Source organism: Zerene cesonia, chromosome 16 (genome assembly GCF_012273895.1).
Source record: "Zerene cesonia ecotype Mississippi chromosome 16, Zerene_cesonia_1.1, whole genome shotgun sequence".
Lineage (NCBI taxonomy): Eukaryota > Metazoa > Arthropoda > Insecta > Lepidoptera > Pieridae > Zerene > Zerene cesonia.
Genome location: NC_052117.1, coordinates 8,905,137 through 8,927,278, shown reverse-complemented (window position 1 = coordinate 8,927,278; position 22,142 = coordinate 8,905,137). Strand labels below are relative to the sequence as shown.

At 33.2% G+C, this 22,142-nt stretch overlaps 2 protein-coding genes across 4 annotated transcripts; both read right to left on the bottom strand.

Moving 5' to 3' along the window:
* Nucleotides 1–1,124: 1,124 nt before the first annotated feature.
* Nucleotides 1,125–13,103, bottom strand: LOC119832927. Of its 3 annotated transcripts, XM_038356758.1 has the most exons (6): nt 12,926–12,934; nt 11,994–11,995; nt 5,929–6,028; nt 4,211–4,396; nt 2,631–2,781; nt 1,125–1,795 (listed from the first exon to the last, which is right to left on the bottom strand). In XM_038356758.1, exons 3-6 carry the CDS (start codon nt 6,007–6,009, stop codon nt 1,701–1,703), a joined length of 513 nt encoding a protein of 170 aa, XP_038212686.1. In that variant the 5' UTR covers nt 6,010–6,028; nt 11,994–11,995; nt 12,926–12,934; the 3' UTR covers nt 1,125–1,700. The 3 variants fall into 3 exon arrangements, with proteins under 3 accessions (XP_038212686.1, XP_038212685.1, XP_038212684.1); XM_038356757.1 differs by lacking the exon at nt 11,994–11,995 and having other exon boundaries at nt 12,926–13,103; XM_038356756.1 differs by lacking the exons at nt 11,994–11,995; nt 12,926–12,934 and adding an exon at nt 8,733–8,800.
* A 1,352-nt stretch (nt 13,104–14,455) lies between these two features.
* On the bottom strand, nt 14,456–18,484 carry LOC119832957. The gene is made up of 4 exons (XM_038356790.1): nt 18,306–18,484; nt 15,435–15,602; nt 14,973–15,132; nt 14,456–14,609 (listed from the first exon to the last, which is right to left on the bottom strand). Exons 1-4 carry the CDS (start codon nt 18,384–18,386, stop codon nt 14,479–14,481), a joined length of 540 nt encoding a protein of 179 aa, XP_038212718.1. The 5' UTR covers nt 18,387–18,484; the 3' UTR covers nt 14,456–14,478.
* Between the last annotated feature and the right edge of the window lie 3,658 nt (nt 18,485–22,142).

Sequence of the window (22,142 nt, the reverse complement as noted above, 5' to 3'; positions counted from 1 at the left end):
ATAAGTAGTAACAAAAAAACGTCACTAAACCGCAAAAAGTTTTCTTAACATCATCATTATCAATATCCAATGGATATGAAATTAACTTGTCTGTTTATGTCAACAGACAACAAAAAAAAAAACATATAATTTATGGTCAAAAAATGATTAAACTATTTGGTTTCTCGAAAGTCTAAATTTCTCACAAAAACTTGTGTATATAAATGCATCCCGTGTATTTGTCTGAATAAGGCCTCTAGAATATTTTAGAATTATTATTAAGTATACACTTGAATATATCGGTAGGAACATGTTTTTACATACATTTATATATCATTTATAGTATAAGATTATTAACTTCTAATATAAAGGTACCATATCCTTAATAAGGCTTGATTGTGAAGGCAGAGTGTGCGCAGTCGCAAATCACAGGTTAAGCAACGTGGGCTGGGCTAATCCATTGATGGGTTACCAATTAGTTAAATATGAAACAGAAACGCCTGTCATTTCTAATTTGTGACATTGAGGTTGTCTTTTGTGAATATTTCTCTATACTCATTCAGTATTCATTAAATAAACCTAAAAAAACAGGACGAAACATGAAGGCACGGTGAAAAAAAAAAAAAAAAAATATGATCCTTAAAGTTTCATAATATATACAAACAACATACAGTTATACTCGCCATTTTTTGTTGTTCTTACAAAAAAATATTACAACTTGTTCCTCGCATTTCAGAAATTTTAAGTTAATAATAAAAACTACGTTTTCTACTACTCATTATATAAAAGCCATAACTTCAAAATCGTATAAGGCAATAGTATAATTGATCAAAAAGAGATTCGTATGGGATTTCTCTTTTTGGCACTCACGATTTGGGCAAATAACAAGAGTACAATATTCTTAATGTAATCGTTTATATGTTGTAAAACCTAGTTGCTACGTGAAATGGCACGATTTATGTAAAGAACTTAATTAAAAATTAACATAATTTATTGTTCTCAAATTGATTTTTGGAAGATTCAAATATATCTTTAGCTGCGTTTTTCTCTTATTCTCATTTTTTTAATTATAATAATTTAAATACATTCACTTTAATTAAATATAAATTACATTGTGTGTAAATGGACAAAATCGGGTCATTATAAAAAAAAAGATTTTCTCTTAAAATTGTATGAAAGGTTATATCTTTAAAATTCCATTTTTAAAAGTTATTACAATTTAGTTATGAGGCAGGTACAGTTAATTTTTCACAAGCTAATCTAATAATCTTGCTTAAACTTAAAAAAACATGAAATATTTTAACGTAAATTAAATAGTACCCCATTACTATTAGGGTAAGATCCAAGAGCCGTAAGACACAACTTATTTTCCTGTACTTTTTAATACCTGAATGTGTGTACTTCTGTGACTGAGAGACGACTGCGAACCGAAAGTTATATGCCTTAGAAACTAAGTTGATTCTTACGGCTCTTGGATCTTGGACTATATATTGAATCATTAAAACTTCCTTAAGAGAGTAAACTGAAATAAAAAAAAAACTAGAAATACTTGTACGCATTTTTTAAAGTTATGTAACAATAATTTTTTCTTTATTTATTTTATAATAAGTACCATTTGTACTATAATCATACAAAAAAACCATATCAAATTACATAAAATACACTTACAGGTAAACTTAAGATTTAACCTAGTGACTTAGATGTAGCTTAAGCGCTTAGTCTTAGATATCAGTCTTGTGTGGACCTTGCATGTCTTCGGAGCTCTTAAGCATCAGGTAGTAGCTGTTCACGCATAGGATGCAATACGCCAATATTCCTGAAAATATTGTGTTTAAATTAACATTCATTACATATTACATGACATTAATGTTTAAACTGGTTGAATAAATAAATGTTTGAATTAAAACATTTGAAAATTATTGTTATTATCACTATTTAGAATTTAAGTTTATTTAAAATTTCATTAAAATGATTTATGAATTGAGAATATAGTTCTATATGAGACAGGATTTGACACATAGGTCGAATCATAGCGACCTCTAGGCCACCAATTGAAAAAAAAACATAGTTTCATGTAAAAGACATTGTCTAACATGCTACATTCGTATATTTATATCTAATTTGACTACGCCTACATTTCGAGAAGAAACAGAAAATTTTAATAAATATCAAGTATTATAGTATAAATATAGTATTTTACTATTTTACATTTTTTTTTTCGTTTTTTGGTTGTTATTTTAAAATATGTTTGTATTATTTATTTTGTTTTATCTATTTCTCTTTTTGTATAGTTAAGTTCTAATTGTGCACTCCAAATGTCATCAGAGGCCACTGAAAATCAGTGATGCGAATTATTTCTTATCATTCGCGCCAGATACTTGATACTATATTGAGTTGGCCCCTTTTGTCAACGGATAAATATCGTTGGTTTTTACATGTATCTTTTATGTTGTGAGTTTTTGTGCTGTTGACAATAAATGTTTTATTATTATGATGATTAAGTATCAGCAAACTATTAACGCGTTCATGGCCCGCTCTGAATCGCGCTAGCGAAATTTTTTTAAACAATTTCAATCACTAATTTAACCCAATTCAACGGTCCCCGAGGCCTGTGAGGGTCTGCGTGGAAGACCCGAAGTAGTAGCACTCACCGAAGAACACCAGCCCCTGGAGGAAGGCGAGGAATATATCGGAGCCGGACACGGTGAAGCCGAAGGTCATGGCCGCGATCAGGTAGACCAGCGAGGCGCAGAACAGCGCCAGCATCAGCCACACCCACACGCGGAGGGCGCGCGTGTTGCGCTGAATATTACAATAACATATGTTACGTTTAATTTTTCTTAAGTTTATATTTAACTGTGGGCATGACGGATTAAAGAAATTCTGTTTTGTGTTGTATGTATTATCTGTGATCGTAAAGTTGTTATGTAGTCTGTGGGGATGACGGATGACATTTTTTTTTTTTTTTTCACTGATGTACTTGAATGTTTAAAAAATATATTTTATGTGAATAAATAAAATGTTTTATTTATAATAAAACCTCAGTTTTAGAAAAACACAATAAGCCATTTATTTTAATCTCTGGACTCCATTACATCTTATATAGATCAATTGCTGTTCGTTAGTCTCGCTAAAACTCGAGAACGGTTGGTCTGATTTTTATAATCATGGTTTTGGTAGCAGTGAAGTCCCGTGGCCCCTAGTGAGGTATGGGACAGATGATGTACATCCGTTTCGCTGATCGAATTTCTTTAGGGACAAGTAGGTGATCAGCCTTCTGTGTCCTGCCAGACCGAGACATTTTTTTTTGTGCGTCCCCACCGGGAATTGGACCTAGGACCTCTCGGTTCTACGCTCACGCGTCAACCACTGTACCAAGGAGGCGGTCACGGTTTTGTTGCATTCCGAATATTCCAGAGAAGATTTAAAGAACAATACAGGAATCTAATGTATAATAAATAAAAGCTTTTTTCAAAGATGAATAAATTTCGAGTTTCTGTGGGTGAGTTTGCAACTCAAACACAAAAACACAAACAAGAAAGTACCAAAACATCTGAAACTATGGTTTAAGCTGGCTTTGAATTTGAAAATAAATAGTTTAGTACGTGTTAGTACAAAATTGAGTTTTGAGTGAGCTCACAAGTGACTGATCTATTAACACTTACACACAACCCAAACTACCGGACCAATCGTGCTGAAATTTGGCATGCAGATAGCCACTATGATATAGGCATCCGCTAAGACAGGATCTTGATGAATACTATCCCCAACGAAATAAAATTGGGGATGATATTTTCTACCATAAAAATGTATATTGAGCATACTGGCGAAGCTAGTTGTCGTAGTGTAGGCTACACTAATATTACTAAGAGGAGATTTTAGTATTTTTGTATTGTTTTCACGCAAAAACCGCTATGCCGATTTCGAACATTCTCCCACCATTGGCAAGCTGCAACTTCATTTTGGGCTATACGTGTACCACGGGAGAAGCCGGGGCGAAAACTGGTCACACTAATCACACTATCACTCTAATATTACAAATATGAAAGTTTGTTTGTTGTTTGTCCGTCAATCCCGTTGATGCTACTGAACGGATTGTTATGAAATTTGTATAAAGACAGGGTATGAGCTGACTGGGGTGATAGGATAGCTTTTATACCGAATAAATGCTCGCTTAAGATAAAGCAGGAACCTTGATACCCGGGCGAAGCCGGGGCGACCAGCTTAGTACCTTATAAACCGCAAACAGCAGCGTGGCGGCCAGCAGCACGTGCAGCACGGACAGCACCGCCACGGCGCTGGTGATGGCGTACCACGTGCTGTAGAGGTGGTCCCCCGCGTCCTCCACCGTGCCCACGTACTGCCGGAACGCCTCCGCGTACACCGCGCACACGATCATCAGACTGAGCGAGATTAGCTGGAATGTTATGATGTATATTATACTATTATTTTATATTTATATATATACTAGCTGCACCCTGCGGTTTCACCCGCGTAAGTCCGTAGCCCGTAGGAATATCGGGATAAAGAGTTGCCTATATGTTATTCCAGTTGTCCAGCTGTCTACGTACCAAATTTCATTGCAATCGGTTCAGTAGTTTTTACGTGAAAGAGCAACAAACACACACACACACATCCTTACAAACTTTCGCATTTATAATATTAGTAAGAAGTAGGATAGGATTAGTAGGATTATTATTTTATATTTTAATATATATAACTCGGAGCTACGGTTTATCTCTCCATCGCACATTACAGAAATCTTTAAACGAGACTAGAAGTCTATAAATCAAATATGACAGTCTTAGCTAGTCTTTACGTATAATTAATAAAACAGTAACTAGACCATAACTGTAGATATTTTTTTGAAGAGAACCTAATAAGGTTAAAAAAATGCGAATATATAATTAAATTAGATGTCATTGAAAGGGTCTTTATAAATGTGATGGAGGTTTCCAAGTAAATTTTTTGCTAAAATAAATAACTAGAGATATACGCACATGAAGTCGATTAAAATTGAATATTGCCTTTTCATCGAAAATCCATGAAGTACAAAATTCACTGAACTGACATACTTATGTACCTATACTTAAAAATATTTATATGAATAACTAATAAGGATGTTTGTCTAAGATGCTATTCGTTAATTTTAATCTATTTGAAACATTACGCAATACAACCGCTTGTAATATTTTAACAATAAGTAACTAGAGTCCTGACCCACAATCGGGGTCAAAAATTGAAACAAAACTGCCTACGCGTGTGCTGCGAAGAGAAAACTCGTCAGCGACTTTGAACATAAGATCAACGAAATAGGGTTTAAATTTGAATGAAGGATCTATGCAACGCCGCTCGGACATTTTTCGGCGACCTATAAATAGGCGATTTTGAGCATTATTAATAAATATATATAGTACGTAAACGCTTGAAACAGATTCTGCACCGAATAAACTCTTTATTACAATTAATTCACCTTATCGCAAATTGAATATAGAGTATAGATATTATTTAATTTTGACCTTATATTGTGGCATGTGTTTGGTGCAGATAAACTACATCAATCCACCCTCGGGGTCTGTATGTATTAAGGTCGGCACGTTTGCGAACTGCGAATATGTTATTAATGATATCGTTGAAGTCCGACAACGTCGCAAAAAATTACGCGTGTAGGTATGGCAACGCCGCATAGCCATGCGGAAGCCGGTAGTCGATGTCGAATTTAAGAATTATAAAAATATACTAGTTCTCAGAATTATACGTAATACATACATAATTTAATGTTATTTATTGCTAAATTTAATCTCTAATAGTAGTAACGCTATATGTTTTATGTCAGTCGAAATTAGATTAAATTCATTCGTGTATCAATCTAACGAAATTTCCTAACGGCCGTGAAGCGGCCAAGGACAGTCTTTAAATATCGGTATTAATTATTTTTATCACACTCACCATATGCAAAAATCCAACCAATTTAGATCCGGCCTCCAGTCCCATGCACCAGCAAAACGATGTAATGTGCGGAACCGCCATCTCCTTCACCTCTTGACACCTGGAAAAACGATAACAATAATTCGTTTAAAAATAACAAATCCGTTATCATGATTTCAAATTGCTTGAGCTCGACCTAAACATTTATTTATCCATCTAGGCTTCTTTAAAAGCGCTTTTGAACAATATATCTTTATTAAATGCACATTATTAAGTAGACCTAGAATAACATATAAAACAAATAAGACTATTTCCTCGTACCGGTAAGGCGAATTTATCTAGTTTTAATATAAAGGAACCATGAACTTATTCAGCTATTTTTTATTTTTTATTGTCTGCCAGGCAAGTTAAGAAAATTTATAGTATAATATAAATTGCAAAGATACGCTCGGAAATGGTTTGTATCGGATATAAAGTGCCTTATGTCAGTTTATCACAATGTAATTACTTAAGAAATTCTTTCATAATTGCAAGGTCGTTTGTGAATCGCTCTGGTATTAAATCGATAAGTTTTTTAATAGCACCCACGTTTCCAGATTGTATACAATCGTAGTTTTTTTCAGCCCGACAGTTATTTTTGGAATAGCCATTATATGAATCTGACCCTTTCTTTGGTACAGGGGTAATCGCGTGAGCATAGAACCGTGGGGTCTAGGGTTCGATTCCCGGTGGGGACTCACGAATAATGTCTTGTTCTAGTAGGACACAGAACGCTGACCACCTACTTGTCCATAAAGAAGATCAATTAGCGAAGCAGATGTATATCATCTGCCCCAACCACACTGGGGCACGTGGGACTGCACTTTTTTATTGTAAGAATACTTTAGTCTTCATCATCTGAGCACAGCTTGTAGGTAAATCCACCTAATATTATAAATGCGAAAGTCTGTAAGGACGTGTGTGTTTGTTACTCCTTCACGCAAAAACTACTGAACCGATTGCAATGAAATTCGGTACGTAAATAGCTGGACAACTGGAATAACATATAGGCAACTTTTTATCCCGATATTCCTATACACGTACTTACGCGGGTGAATCATATATATACAACATAAAGTGTTTTACCAATTCGATCCACTACTAGCATCTATGTCAATACTTTATAATTGAACATGTCAACCACACAAACGACAAAAAATTTAGTTTTTAATATATGGATACTAATTAAAAACAATTAACATTGTACTCAGTTCAGCATTAACCGGATGATAACTCCGATAATGAAACACAATCAACGCAATAACAATAGTAATTTCATTGTGATATGGAACAGGCATATAGAAGGTCCGAGGATATATATGTACATATATATGTCATCATATACGACATAGTGTATCAAGTTGGGCTTGTCGATATATCCAATGTTTTTACATGTATAATATAGGGACATAGTTAAAGATTGCCAGTACGGCTGGATGTATGGATGTTTATTACTCTTTCACGCGGAAACAGCTTATCATATATGTATGATATAGTACAGAGGTAGAGCTTAGAGTAAGCTTTTTTTATTATTTTAGCACTTTTCACCCGGATATCCCACGAGTGACGCGGATAACACCTAGTAGTATCGGATATTGTCAAATCCCTGACACAGGAAGGCAAACGAACAAACGCGTCACGCGACGCACATCACCGTCACCAAAACATCCTCAACTTGACGATGTGACGTTGTAACCACAAGACGATTACTTAAAATGAGATAAATAAAGCAGAGAAGAACAAAAACACGTGGTTCGAAAGGGAAAATCGGTAAGAAACGAACAAATAAGGATATTTTATGTTACACTACGTCTGCACGTCACCCTCTTCGTCATTTATTGACTGTGTATGTATATCTGTATATCTTTAAAACAAGCAACCAAATACACAATAAAAAAATTCCATAAATTTACCGAGCTGTGGTTAATTTGACAGTTTTTTCCATCTATAGTAATATAATAATGAGGAAAAGTTTTTTTTTATTTGTACCCTAAAGGCTCCGAAACCACTGGTGCGGTTTTTAATTTTTTTTACCAAAAGGAAGCTAGATTATTCCCGAGTGCTATAGGATACTTTTTACCCCGGAAATGTACCAAGAGCGAAGCTGTGACAAACACGAACTAGTATGTTTATATTATCAGTGATTAAAACGAATCGTATTAACTTGGTTATAGAAATATGAATAATTATAAAAAAATTTAAGTTAAAACTAGTTTGACCCTCGGTCGATCTCACGGGCAAAAGCAAGTGTTTCTATGAATAATGTGTTATTCTGATGTGCAAGCTACAGCACTGCCAAGTATCATCCAAATCCGTTCAGTTGTTTTCATATGAAAGACTAACAAACATCCATAGATTCTTTCAAGCAAATTCATTCATAATATTAGTAGGATTTCCTAATTTACGATTACTAATCCAACAATACTACCTAATATCTACGTACGTCTATCATCACTACATAGTATAAAACAAAGTCGCTTTCTCTGTCCCTATGTCCCTATCTATGTATGCTTAAATCTTTAAAACTACGCAACAGATTTTGATGGGGTTTTGTTAATAATAGATATTGATTCAAGAAGAAGGTTTATATGTATAATAATACCTATTAAACTATGCGAATTAACGCAACATATTTAAATTAAATTATTTATAACAATATATAATAAATATATATCACATTATTATATTAAGAAGAACAAAGGGACCTGGGCACATGTTCGTATTAATAAAATAGTGTTTAAATTCATATTTCAAAAAGGTTAAATTCATATTTTAAATCTACTCACCGCACGTCACCCGCCTCGGTGTTCATGATGCGATCGAATGGTTATAGATAGCTAAAATATAATCCAGGACTTCTTCTTTTTACTGACCAGTTCAACGGTTAACTAGATCCGTTAAGTAGAGACTTAAGTTACGAAAGATCAACGGGATTATATTTATTATGTTTGTCTAAAAATAAATAAAGATAAGGCCACTTAATTTACTATACTGCACCTTTTTCAATTATTAGTGATAAGATTCGTTTGTGTATAATTTTATTAAATAACTAGCTGCGCCCAGCGGTTTCACCCGTTTAAGTCCGTATCCCGTGGGAATATCAGGATAAAAAGTTGCCTAAAGGTTATTCCAGTTGTCCAGCTATCTACGTACAAAATGTAATTGCAATCGGTTCAGTAGATTTTGCGTGAAAGAGCAACAAACGCACACACATCCTTACAAACTTTCGCATTTATAATATTAAGTAGGAAGGATTTTAAATAAATAAATATAGTTACAAGTCTCCGAGATTTAATTTATAGTCTGTTAAATATGGTACCTTAACTGTTTCCTTCCATTTCACGTTACAGAACATATTAAAGTGACTAAAGCCTTAAGCTTATCTACCATTATAATAGACATCTAATACCTACTGGAACACGTATACAGGTAATGAGTAAAGATAAGTTAATAGCTATTAAATCTACATAATAGCCAATTATAATGTCATTTAGTTGTTTGTATCAAGATTGAATACTTTGTATTACGTACACTATTCTTCTTTCAGTATGTTATCTTTATTTACAAAATTTCTTACCAAAAACTCACATTAAAATATTATATAGACTTGTACCAGCCAACATATAAAGAAAACAGATAAAACTATTCCAATTTGTCATATCGTTTTCCAATATCGCCAGAAGAACGACCAAGATTTTAAGCAAAAAAAGACAAAATTTTAATAGGACGACACCAGAGACATCAGTTTTCTCGCTTCATACAGTCAAAAGGTCTGAGATAACGAATAAATTGAGACTTCCACTTTTTATGTCTGTTGAAAAATGTATACATTCATCTAGATTTAAACATCCTTTAATATAACTAATTCCTCAAATGAAAAGATTCTTGAAAGGTCCAGGACTAACATAATATATAAAACATCTCTCTTCAAACGTCAAACTGACTTCCAGCGGAACCGCGTTTACCTTGCACCACAAACCCATCCCAGACGAAACAATCAAGGTTAACCTGTCATACTAGACAACTGGGACTGATTATTTATCTATAAATAGATAAGGAGCAACAGTAATATAAAGACCAAAAACCTGCAAGCGAATGCATCGAGCGAGCACGGTAATAGAGTACTGTCGTGATCATAGTGTCAGCTATAGCCATATGGGTTACTATAGCCAGTAGCTTAGTAGTACTTTCCTACTCCTAGTAGAAAGATATAGTAAGCTACACATTAGCGGATTTACCAGCTGTCTCAGTATTTGCAATAAGTTATTCAAGTGTTATTTATGAAATAAATTTCTTATTGGTCATAAGAACATGAACAGCAAACGTTACATAAAAAGTAGGAAAAAGGCGGCCTTATCACTAGGCAGCGATCTCAAGGCAATTAAGAACTTTGAGGATAACAAGATAAAATATTAAAACTTGTTAGTATTTACCTTATAACCCAAAAAATCTAATGGTTAATTTGTGACTATTGTGTGGAAAATATATAAATACATCTATCTAATTATATATTAAGTCAAAGGTGACTGACCCACATAGTGATCTATCAACGAACAGCGCAAATTACTGGACGGATCGGACTGGAATTTGGATGGCAGATAGGCGTTATGACGAAGGCATCCGCTAAAAAAGGATTTTGATAAATTCTACCCCCAAGGGGATAAAACGGGGGATGAAAATTTATACCATAATTATTGATTAAGGCTGCGCGGGCGAAGCCGCGAGCTGTTGCCCGCGGTATATAGTATAGGTTGTAAATATATTTGAAATTCTTATAGTGCACCTCTCAAGGTTTGCCGTGAATTTTAAGTAACTACCGTAGAACAGAAATACCAAAGTTTAATTCCATTGTGTTGCACAGCAACTTAATTGTCTCACTATGTCTTAAACCGAGTATACAAGAAATTATTGAATCCTGGCGATTCTTGTCAGGATATTAAGACGAACTCATGAAATTATTATATAATTATCGATCCTTGATAAGTGTATAAAGTTTGAATGAAATCTATCTGTTCAAAGTCAGTCATAATCGAGTTTATGGGAGTCGTTTACATACAAACCTAATCGTGAAGCTAATAAAAGCGTGTTAAAAGGACATTAAAAGTAGGGGCGTAGCTACAGCCGTATCAGCCGTACCACTGATATTGCCCCCCTATCGTGTGTATCATAAAAATGCTCACCTAAAACTAAAAGTTCGTCAGACTTGAGGAGTGATATTTCAGATAGTTACTAACCGCTTTAGTTATAAACTAACCTAACAGCATTTCCTAAAGTGTAGGAACAACCATAATAAATTTTAGGAAAATAAAAGTATGTTACAGGTCATATTCAGTACATTTAAGATTACCATCAGGCGAACCACCAGCTTAATTGCCTGCTATGGTATAAAAAAACGCCACACCCATACCAGTCTATCAATTAGTACATTCTAATAAGATTTGCCCCATAACAATGTACAGTGCCTACAAGCATTAAGCCGGGGCTGCACTTAACTAATGTCAATGACCCGTTAAACCCACATTTTCATCAATAGAAAATAATCCAAATCAGATTAAGTGTACAGATGTATGAATATAATATATCACATAAAAAATACCAACAATTCTTTTCATAAGCAGCTCATAATCATGAAATACAATAGTAGAAAAAAAAATTACACCTAAATTAGATTGTTGCTGTAATACAAATATAGAATTTGCAACATAGCTTAGTAAAACAAACATTTAGTATGTGTATTTTGTCGTGTCTAAAATTTTCATATAAAAAGACAGTATTATAAAAATGTACCGTTTTTTGTGAAATGAATGAATAATACATTATGGATCCTCGTGAGTATTAAACTGCAACCAACAATCAAAACCAGCAAAGTGTCACAAAACTTGGTCAACTTTTCAAAACAGAAACATTCTATTATACTGAAAATAATAATAAATACTTTTTTCCTTCAAGCATATGGTACTTAATAGATTAAAAGTAAGACCTAAAAACAAGACAACATACTAATTGAATTCAATTGCTGTTATCACAATTGCTTGAATTAGTTCCACCGCTCAAGGTTATAGTATCCGAGGTTTTACAAAACTGGCCAGTATTTTTTTTGTAAAAAAAGCTTTTTTTTCTTCGTATTACATGCTATGTAACACAGCCAAAAATAAAAATAAAGAAACTTCAATTAGTAACCTTTTTTAAGGCCATTAGATATATAAAAATATGGACATTTCCTCGCTTACCACAAGAAAAAATAGGATAGGATACTTAGGTAACAGACTAAACTTTGTATTAAACTTTACTGGTTTCTCAATGGATACCCACTCTCTTAGTTAGTAACAATGAAGTAACCTAGTCTTAGTAACAATGAAGAACTGATATCATAATTCTATCTGGTGCATGAAATTGGTCCTCTATGACCTATGTATTTTAAATTAGTTCAAATATAGATATGTAAAGTAAGTCACATAGTGTGTGGCTAAAAAAACAATGTTTCAGTTCTTTCATCACAATAGGAAATCATTCAATAGCCTGTTTGAATAAAATGAAGATCAAGATAGCATCTGATGGGAAGTGACAGTGTGAGTTGATTTATCTTAGCCAAGTGTATGTGACCTTTCATCGTCATAAAATGTTAATTGTTTTATGTTTGCATTAGTAGAGATAAGATTACAGTATGAGATAATTGTAAAATAAACACAGTAACAATCTAAAATATTATAACACTTACAAAGTAAAATTTTACAAAGACACCTTCATTAAGTCATTAAAAAAATACACACTTTTCGAGTTTGTTGTGTGGATTAATTAATGGAAATTCTAAACGCTTAGTTAAACAATTGAGATCTTTACTTCTAAAAACATATAAGGAACTGAGGTCATACAAAACTGAAGAAAACTTATGAAAACAACGGGCTTTCATTTTTACTATTATGTGTGTATAAGTAAAGTATGTTTATATTTTTTTTTTGGGCAAACAACAATAACTTACCGACCAAGACGATTCTATATAATAGAGCCAAGAGTGACAGGCGAAACACCCAAAATCAGACTAAAAGTTATAAATTATTTCCTAGCACAATCACTGTCACAAAATATTAATTAATAAATGCTTTGAAAATATAAATTGTAAAAACGGACACAGACACCCGTTTTCATACGAGATGTGAATACAATACTGATTGAAAACGAGATGGCACACTCAAATTGTACGTGGAGTGAAAGAGATAAACATATTAGTCGATATTCTAGCAGACGTCAAGACTATAGTCGACGTCATGTGACGTCACTTTCGTCTGGGTTGGGTTTTTCGAAAGTGCAAAGCGCGATTTTACGAATTTAACTAGAAGAGTATTTAAATATTTAAATACGACTAAGTTCTTACGTCAGTTATATTTAATTTCCATTATATTTATAGAGGATAGACAAGATAATTATCAATTCGTAGAAATTACTTAAATTTGATTATAGGTAATAACATTTATACCATGTATTGCATGTATATTATATGTATTTGATTTTTGATGTATGAATGAATGGTATATTTTGAATGGTGAATTATTTATTTCTATGTCATATGATAAAGAAATAATACGTTGTATAATAAAGGATATTACATATTGTATAAAATAATTTATTCTCAATACTGTAATAATTATCTAAAATAGATGTAAAAAGTCAAGCGTTTTATTTATTATTTATTTTTTTATTATTTGCTAATCTATCATCATCATCATCATCATCAGCCCTTATATGTTCCCACTGCTGGGACACAGGCCTCCTATGAGGGTTCAGGCCATAATCCACCACGCTGGCCAAGTGCGGGTTGGCAGATGTCACATGTCGTCGAACTTTTGATTCTCGGACATGCCGGTTTCCTCACGATGTTTTCCTTCACCGTTTTAAGCAGTGGTGATGTTATCTACATGCGCAGATAAATTGAAAAATCAATTTGTTTCCTGCACGCTCGCCCGGTCTCGAACCCCGACTTATCGATTTTTAAGTCCGAGGTTCTCACCCCAGAGCCACCACTGCTTTTTTGCTAATCTATATTAAATATTATATACATTTTTGTGAAATTGATTAATTAACAGCGAAAATATCACAAATTTAAGAGTATGAAAATGTTATTATTATTAACCTATTTTTTAAAATAATTATTTAACATTACAAATAATTGTTATATTTAGTGTTTCCATAATCTTAGGCGAAGTATATTCGTAGCCAGAAAGCTTATATATATAGCTTAACAATCTGATAGCATTCTCAGACTCATTCGAAGTTATTTAGATTATTTATTATTAATATTTTTGGATTACAATATTTCTACTGCCAAAGGGCAAAGGGACTTCTAGTTATGTCTAACTATAAATTAAACACGTTACTAAAATCTGAATAATAAATAGTTATTTAAAAAATAATAAAAAATGTTTCATTTTAAAATTCGAATTCACGGATACAATTTAGAGTTCCTAATTTAAATTGACTGGCAAAAGCTAAAAGGATTTCGCTCAATGCCACAACAACAACAAAAAATCATTTAAACTATATTGGATGATCGGATGTTTTCACAGGATGGTATATTCTGGCTGAATGTTGAAACCGTATTTCGTCTTCTTCATACATGATCTGTTTGTGACGACTGTGCACAACCACAATGCAGTAAACCGAAATGCCTGGAAGGAAAATAGCAATATAATGGAGTAAGGACATTTATATAGTACTAGCTGCGCCCCGCGGTTTCACCCGTGTAAGACCGTATCCCGTAGGAATATCGGGATAAAAAGCCTATATGTTATTCCAGTTGTCCAGCTGTCTACGCACCAAATTTTTGCGTGAAAGAGCAACAAACGCACACACATCCTTACAAACTTTTGCATTTATAATATTAGTAGGATTGCCATTACATAAGGTTGGTACTCAGACTATAAAGAGTTGGCAAAATTTTAAAATAACGATGACAAGACTATTTTCTACACAATTTTTCAAAATATTTGAATTTCTGGATGTTCCATCGAGAAGAGAAAAAGAATACTCACAAGCTCTAGCGAAATGCACGGCAATAACCACAGATTCTATCTCCAGCATCTCTCCCGAGTCCTGCAGGATGAGGCTAAGGCCGGTAAGGCACATGACAAAGAACAGCGCCGTTATAATGCCCGTTACTATCGTCCATGGTAATGTTAGGGATGGAAGTTTCTGGAAAATTAGTGCTTAATTCGTTTATTTGTGTTGGAATATTACGTTTTTAAGGAGGATCTGCTAAATATTAAGGCTTAATATTCCTTACGAAATATGCCTGGCATGGATTGAATTTTATAACACATTCTATAAATATTTAAATAGTGTCACTTATTTGGTGAGTTAAATATTTGCTAAATTTAATTGAGTATTGGCACTTTAATAGCACATTAATTAAGCTATCTAATACACATATTTTCAATAATTAAAATACTTAATTAGAATCAACGACCTAACAATACATATACACTCATATTTACCTTATACGCAGCAACAATAAGAAGTATTGAGCACAATAGATGAATGCCACTAACAGTAGCAGCTGTGACGTACAGCACGAAACGATGTGCTGATACGGTCCCCTCCTTGCCTAGGGGGGCGAGGGTCACCAGCAGGCAGTACCCGGTGAGGTCTAAGAGAGACCATACCTGGGAAAGACAAAACAATCATATGCGATGGTTTCAAATTTGAAAAAGTAAGGTATTTGCCCGTCTCGTTGCGAGCGAGCGAGACGTTGCGCTTTTAAAATACAAAATTATTTGTGTATAGCTTGTCTATATGCTTTTAATATATGATTGTTCTTAATAGTGTGTTTTCTATGATTTTGAGATCAAGATTATATCGTACTTTTCAACTGCACGTGAGTGAGAATTTCATGTTAAATTTTTTATTTTATTTATTATATGCTTAAATCTTTAAAATTACTTAACGGAAATTGGTAAAACAGAGTGATTCAAGAGGAAGGCTCATATGTATAATAACATCTATAACATCTATTAAACTACTCCGAATTTAACGCGTGCGAAGTCGCGAGCAATAACTAGGAGATAACATAATACTATACTAGGGTATAAACGGCATTTATTAATTTCGGATTTTCTTATCGCAATATACACAAATTAATATGCTTCAAGGTAAGTACGTCAAACTATTTGTGCAATGACTCTCTTACTTATGTAGTTCAATTGCTATACCACAGATAATATATACTGTGTATACTATACTGCCAACTATGCCCTGACTACGTTTAAGTAAAAGTGTTACTAAGGAAAGCAATTACAGTCATGCTTTTTGTTTTATATACATTATACTAGATGCGCTCCGCGGTTTCACTCGCATAAGTTCGGAACCCGTAGTAACATCGGGATAAAAAGTTGCCTATGTGTTATTCCAATTGTCCAGCTATCTACGTGCCAAATTTCTCTGCAACCGGTACTGTAGGTTTTGCGTGAAAGAGTAACAAACACACACACATCCTTACAAACTTTCACATTTATAATATTAGTAGGATTAGTAGGATAGGATAGGATAATTAATACGAAATAAATGTTGGTAAATATCTTCGGTTACTTTTTAATCATCATCAAACAAGGCATATTTTACCTTCATCTAATGCCTAAAACATTATTATAAACACATTTATTTATGAAATTACATAATTTAGTTCATATTAATAAACTGAAAAATTTGTTCACAAAATATCTTAGTATAATCCGTTTACTGGAATACGCATATTCACGGCATTCAAGAATTAGGTATTAATATAGATAAGATACATATTGTTTTGTAAAGGTCGTTTTAAAATTTTAACTAAAACACTAAATTGATTTATAACTTAATGTAGGTTGATTATCGCGCGGTGTTTATGCTTATATTATATATTTTGTAGCATATACGAGGTCTTATTAAAATTTGTAAATTTTGAATCCATTTGTAGAGGCGTAATGTCTGCAATCGTTCGTACACCTCTTCAAATGTTCATGGGCGGTGGTAGCACTGACCACCCACCAGCTCCATTACCGACGGTTGCATTAAAAAAATCGTTTATTATTTTCCAAAAAAATTCCATCATCAATTTGTTTCTTTTGAAGTATATATCAATAAAAGAAATTTAATTCAATTTATACACTTGCCAACTTATGCTTAAGCATATATCAGACTGGATAAATGGATCACTATTACCTCTCAATTCATTACATCCTATATAGTGTCCTACAATAAGAAAGGTTAATTCGGTAATATTCATAGCGATATATGTACTGAATCGCGCAAGCAAAATCTATGGCACCTTCTAAGTAGACGTGACTTACCACCATAGATCGCGTCTCCGCTTCCCATTAGGTAGGACTGCGGTCAAACGTCTGCATATCTCAAATTAAAAAATATACAACTTTCTGGCATCAATGGGAGCATAACCGGCCTTGGAGTGGTCGAGGATCCTCAACCGATGGAGAAATATCACCTTCTATCTCCTCCACATCATCCTATATGAGTACTATGAGCAAAATATCTTAACGTCTGAAATTACAGGTGTGATATCTAAAATAGTCTATTAAACCATACTCTAATTCGATTTTTTTATTTGGTCCGCTAACTGGACGTTACAAGTAATAGCATGGTATACAATACAAGAAATAGTGTTAATAGAACGGTCTACTACGGCATACAAAATGTACATAACAGCTGATTATTAAAATTTAAACCCTGTCAATGGCAAATATTAAAACGACATAATGTCGATAAAACAAAAACCCAGATAAGGTGGGCGCAGCAGCTGGACAATGGAATTCTACTTTTATTATAAAAGCGAAAGTTTGTAACTGTGGATGGATGGATTGATGTTTGTTACTCTTTCACGCGAAAACAGCTCTTCGGATCTGTATGAAAATTAGTACAGAGATATATAATAGTCTGAATTAGCACAGATATATACAAACAATATACATGCTATTTTACATTTGCTATGCTTTTCCCAGTGATCTGTACACTCTTTAAAACACAAATCTTCACAAGTGCTATTCAACGATGGATTTAAATGTAAATTCAAATATAAAACGTGCTTCTGCCTCCTAGCAAGTACTATTTATATCATGCGCGTAATGTTATGACGTACTACGCTTTTTACTTCTCTATGTATACACAGTCCAATGGTAACAAAATTCAACAATTTAAACGTGAATTGTGAGAATATTAATACTAAATAACATTCATTCTACATACGCAACATAAATACTTCTTTATACAATAAAAATTTTCACATTAAACGCTGATTTAGCGGAGGTCGTGGAGTTCTCGACAAGTCGGTCAATACGTCAATATTTATACTCAAGTACTTATTTCAATATACATACAATATAAACATATCCTATGATAAGAGTCCCCGTGTGCAAGGTCCCGCAGCAGCAGCAGTTCTTCACCATCGGCACACCCATGACTCACTGTTCCAATGTTCCGCTAGCAATTCCACTACTTCATACATCACACGCGTCTCCATACAATAAAGTGTTAGTTATAACTGATAGCGTTCATTGCGTTATCAGCGTGCAATAATATTAGATTCTGAGATATGGACACGGTTTCTGACTAGAGGTAAGCGAGGATTGATTGGGGCCGGAGTTTAGCTCGTTGTTTGTTTGAGAAACCGATGAATATGACGTAATTTTTCTTGATATTCGTTTACTTATATTAAGTATCGTCTCTATTTGAATTCAGTACGAGTAGAAATAAACAATTTATGGTTCATGTCTCTAAAAATGAAGATAGAGCAGTGATGGCTCAGTGATTAGGAACCTCAGACTTTAATCGAAATGTCGCGAGTTCGAGACCTGAACAATTTTTTTTTTTCAATTTATCCATGTCCTTGTCTAGCGTGGCGGGTTATGGCCTGAAATAGGTGGCCCTGTGATCCTGGAGTGGAACACATATGAGGTACTTCTGCATGATGAAAGTCTTCGAAACAAAAACAAACAAAAAATTACCAATTTACGCAGAAAAGATAAACAGAAAATGCTAAATCAAACACCAGTTTAAAAAATCACGCAATTACAGGACATCGTCTGTTGGCACAGCTTTCAACAAGATTGCGATACCTTATACTATTGGGGGATAACGGGGTTTGAACCCCTAAAACCACCTCTTGACCACGCCCATGGCAGTATAAATATTTGAACTAAGCCCACTGGTAAATATTTCTACATGTTGTATAATATAGCAATATATGTTCTGAACAATCTTATTAAATGAGGAAAATCTTATAATAGATAGCTACGATACGCTATGATAACGTGGTTTTATCATAGCAATAAACATCAAACACACTTTGTGCAGTTTTTATTTTAAAATCTTTCTTATTTTCCGTATTATTGCTTAAACTAGCGGTCCGCTCCGGCTTCGCCCGTGTTACAGATATAGCTTATAGCCTTCCCCAATAAATGGGCTATCTAACGCTTAAAGAATTTTTCAAATCAGACCAGTAGTTCCTGAGATTAGTGCGTTCAAACAAACAATCAAACTCTCCAGATTAATAATATAATTAAAGATTTAAAAATGACGTATTTAAACCATACTTTAATTCGATTTTTTTTTTCAATTATATTAATAAAATGGACATATATATAACGAAGTATACAACTATATCACTCATATATTATGTATACTGCGCCTATAATAGCGAATCGCAAAATATTTTGCTAAGCGTAAAACTCGACAACGGCTCGACCAATTTGATTGTTTTTTTTTTACCATTTTTTAATGCACAAGAAAGGTTCTTACGGAGAGAAAACAACGTGAGAAGTGGGTGAAGCCGGGGCAGACAGCTAGTTTTATTTTATTTTTATTAACCATATAAATAGGACTTTAGTCTGCTACTAAAATATATTATCAGGTGCAATAATACAAATAAAGATATCTCAGTGCCACTTCATGAATTCATTATTTGTTATAATACAAACTGGAGCCTACGGTTTCACTCGCGTTACTCGCGTACTATGACCTCTGTACCTAATTACATTCAATTACATTTGCAGTTCACTTGAGATTATCATCCTGTATAAATTACTTTAGAATATATCATCATCTATATTAATACTATACTAATATTATGGAGCTGAGGAGTTAGTTTGTTTGTTTGAACGCGCAAGTCTCAGAAACTACTGGTCCGATTTGAAAAATTATTTCAGTGTTAGATAGTCTATTTATTGAGGAAGGCTTTGGGTAAAACCGCGGGTTCAGCTGGTCTATAAATATTATGCTGTAGTTAAAATACGTATATTATGAGATGCGTGGGTCTACAAAGTGTAGTGGACGAACACTAACCAGCTCCCATAGCCCCTTCACCAAAGCGGCTTGACGGAACACATTGGGAAATATACTTATATATGGAGACAGTACACGACCACACCTTACAAGTTATCTCTTGGAGTTCCATGAAAATTCTGCCATTTCAATGAGACACAATTGATAAATTCTCTTCTAGGTATTGTATGTGGTGCCTAGATATTCTAGGAACAGTTTAATAGATACCTGTTGCTGACAATTTTATTTTTTTATAAATAATAAATACAACAAAACGATCTAATTATTTTGAAATAAGAATCAGTTCGCCTTTTATAATCTGTTGTTTAAATAAAAAAAGTGAAGTCCCGTGTCCCCTAGTGGTATATGGGACAGATGATATACATATCTGTTTCACTAATTGATTTTCTTTACCGACAAGTAGGTGATCAGCCTTCTGTGTCCTGCCTGACGGAATTTTTTTTTTGGAAGTCCCCTTCGGGAATCAAAACCACGACCCCTCGGGTCTAACTTTTTTCATATTCTGTTTAAATAAATATCTATACGAAATTTTGGTAAAATTTAGGTTACATGAGAAATATATTTACTGAAAACATATATACTGATATAGACATATTTACTGAAAACATATTACAGGAGCTTAAAAAGAAAACAAAGTGGCAATTTTTCTATCAAAACTCCCATTATATAATTTGTTTCCTGTTGTTTATTCCTGAAAAAGAAATGAAAAAGTGAATTCTAACAAAAATGAAGTACCTGTTTTTTATATTGCGACCAGTTTAGCACCTCTATAACTTATAGTCATTAACTTTATCATTTCATACGATATGTAGTTGCTTAGCGTAATTGGCAATTTTGTATGTTATCATTCTTACTACAATGATATCATCGTATCAAAGATATCTCATTTTACAGTTGGACTTTATCAATTAGTTTGGAAATTCCTTTCGGAGGCAACGTCCTTAGAAAATCAACGGAATCCCCGTTTATTATAAATCTATAACATTATTTTAAATTAGGAAATAATTCTACAAGAATAGTTTTTAAATTGTTAAACTGTACACATATTTTTATAAGGATTTATTTTCGTTTTTAATTTGAAATAAAATGTGTTTACCGGTCTCAAATTGTTGTTTATGCATTAGTTTAAGTGTTGGCGCCAAAATAGTGGCTATTTTAAGTCTGGTAAGATTTTTTTTTTCATTTGTGATGTGCTAAAGAAATTTATAAAGTGTCATAATGTGTCATCATATTAATTAGTAGACTGATCCTATCAAGTGAAAATCTTATCTAAAAGAATCTATAAAACAACAATTACTCAGTGCTGCTGCAAATAATTCACTTCTTGATAATAAAATTTACTGTTTCTTAAGCATCATAAACATATTTTTCTTTACTGGTTCTAATATCAATATTCCATAACCCATACATATTATAATAAAACAGTAACCAGACCATTTCTGATTGAATGAAATAATTGCTAACACAATGGTTATTTTCTTCTGTTGATTTGTTTATGTATACTTTAATCATGTAAAAACCACGAACAGGGCATATTTTAATAAAAATTTGAATTGTGATAGATACACAAAAATAATATAATCGACATTTCATTCTTATATCTACATTTTATTTGAAAAACAATTTTAGAGAGGTTATCCATACATATAACCAGTGTGATAAGTCTTTATGAAGTAGGTTTAGAGGTAGAGAGGATTCTAAATAGTTATTTTATCCTTTGCTAAATAAACAGATTTGATGATGCTAAAGAAAACGCAAGTAAAATCGTAAAAAATGTCATACTTCATCGAAAATACACGAAGTACGTGATATTTAATATAATAAGATTTTCTTTTTATAATCTCATTTTCAAAACAAAATGTGGGCACTGGGCA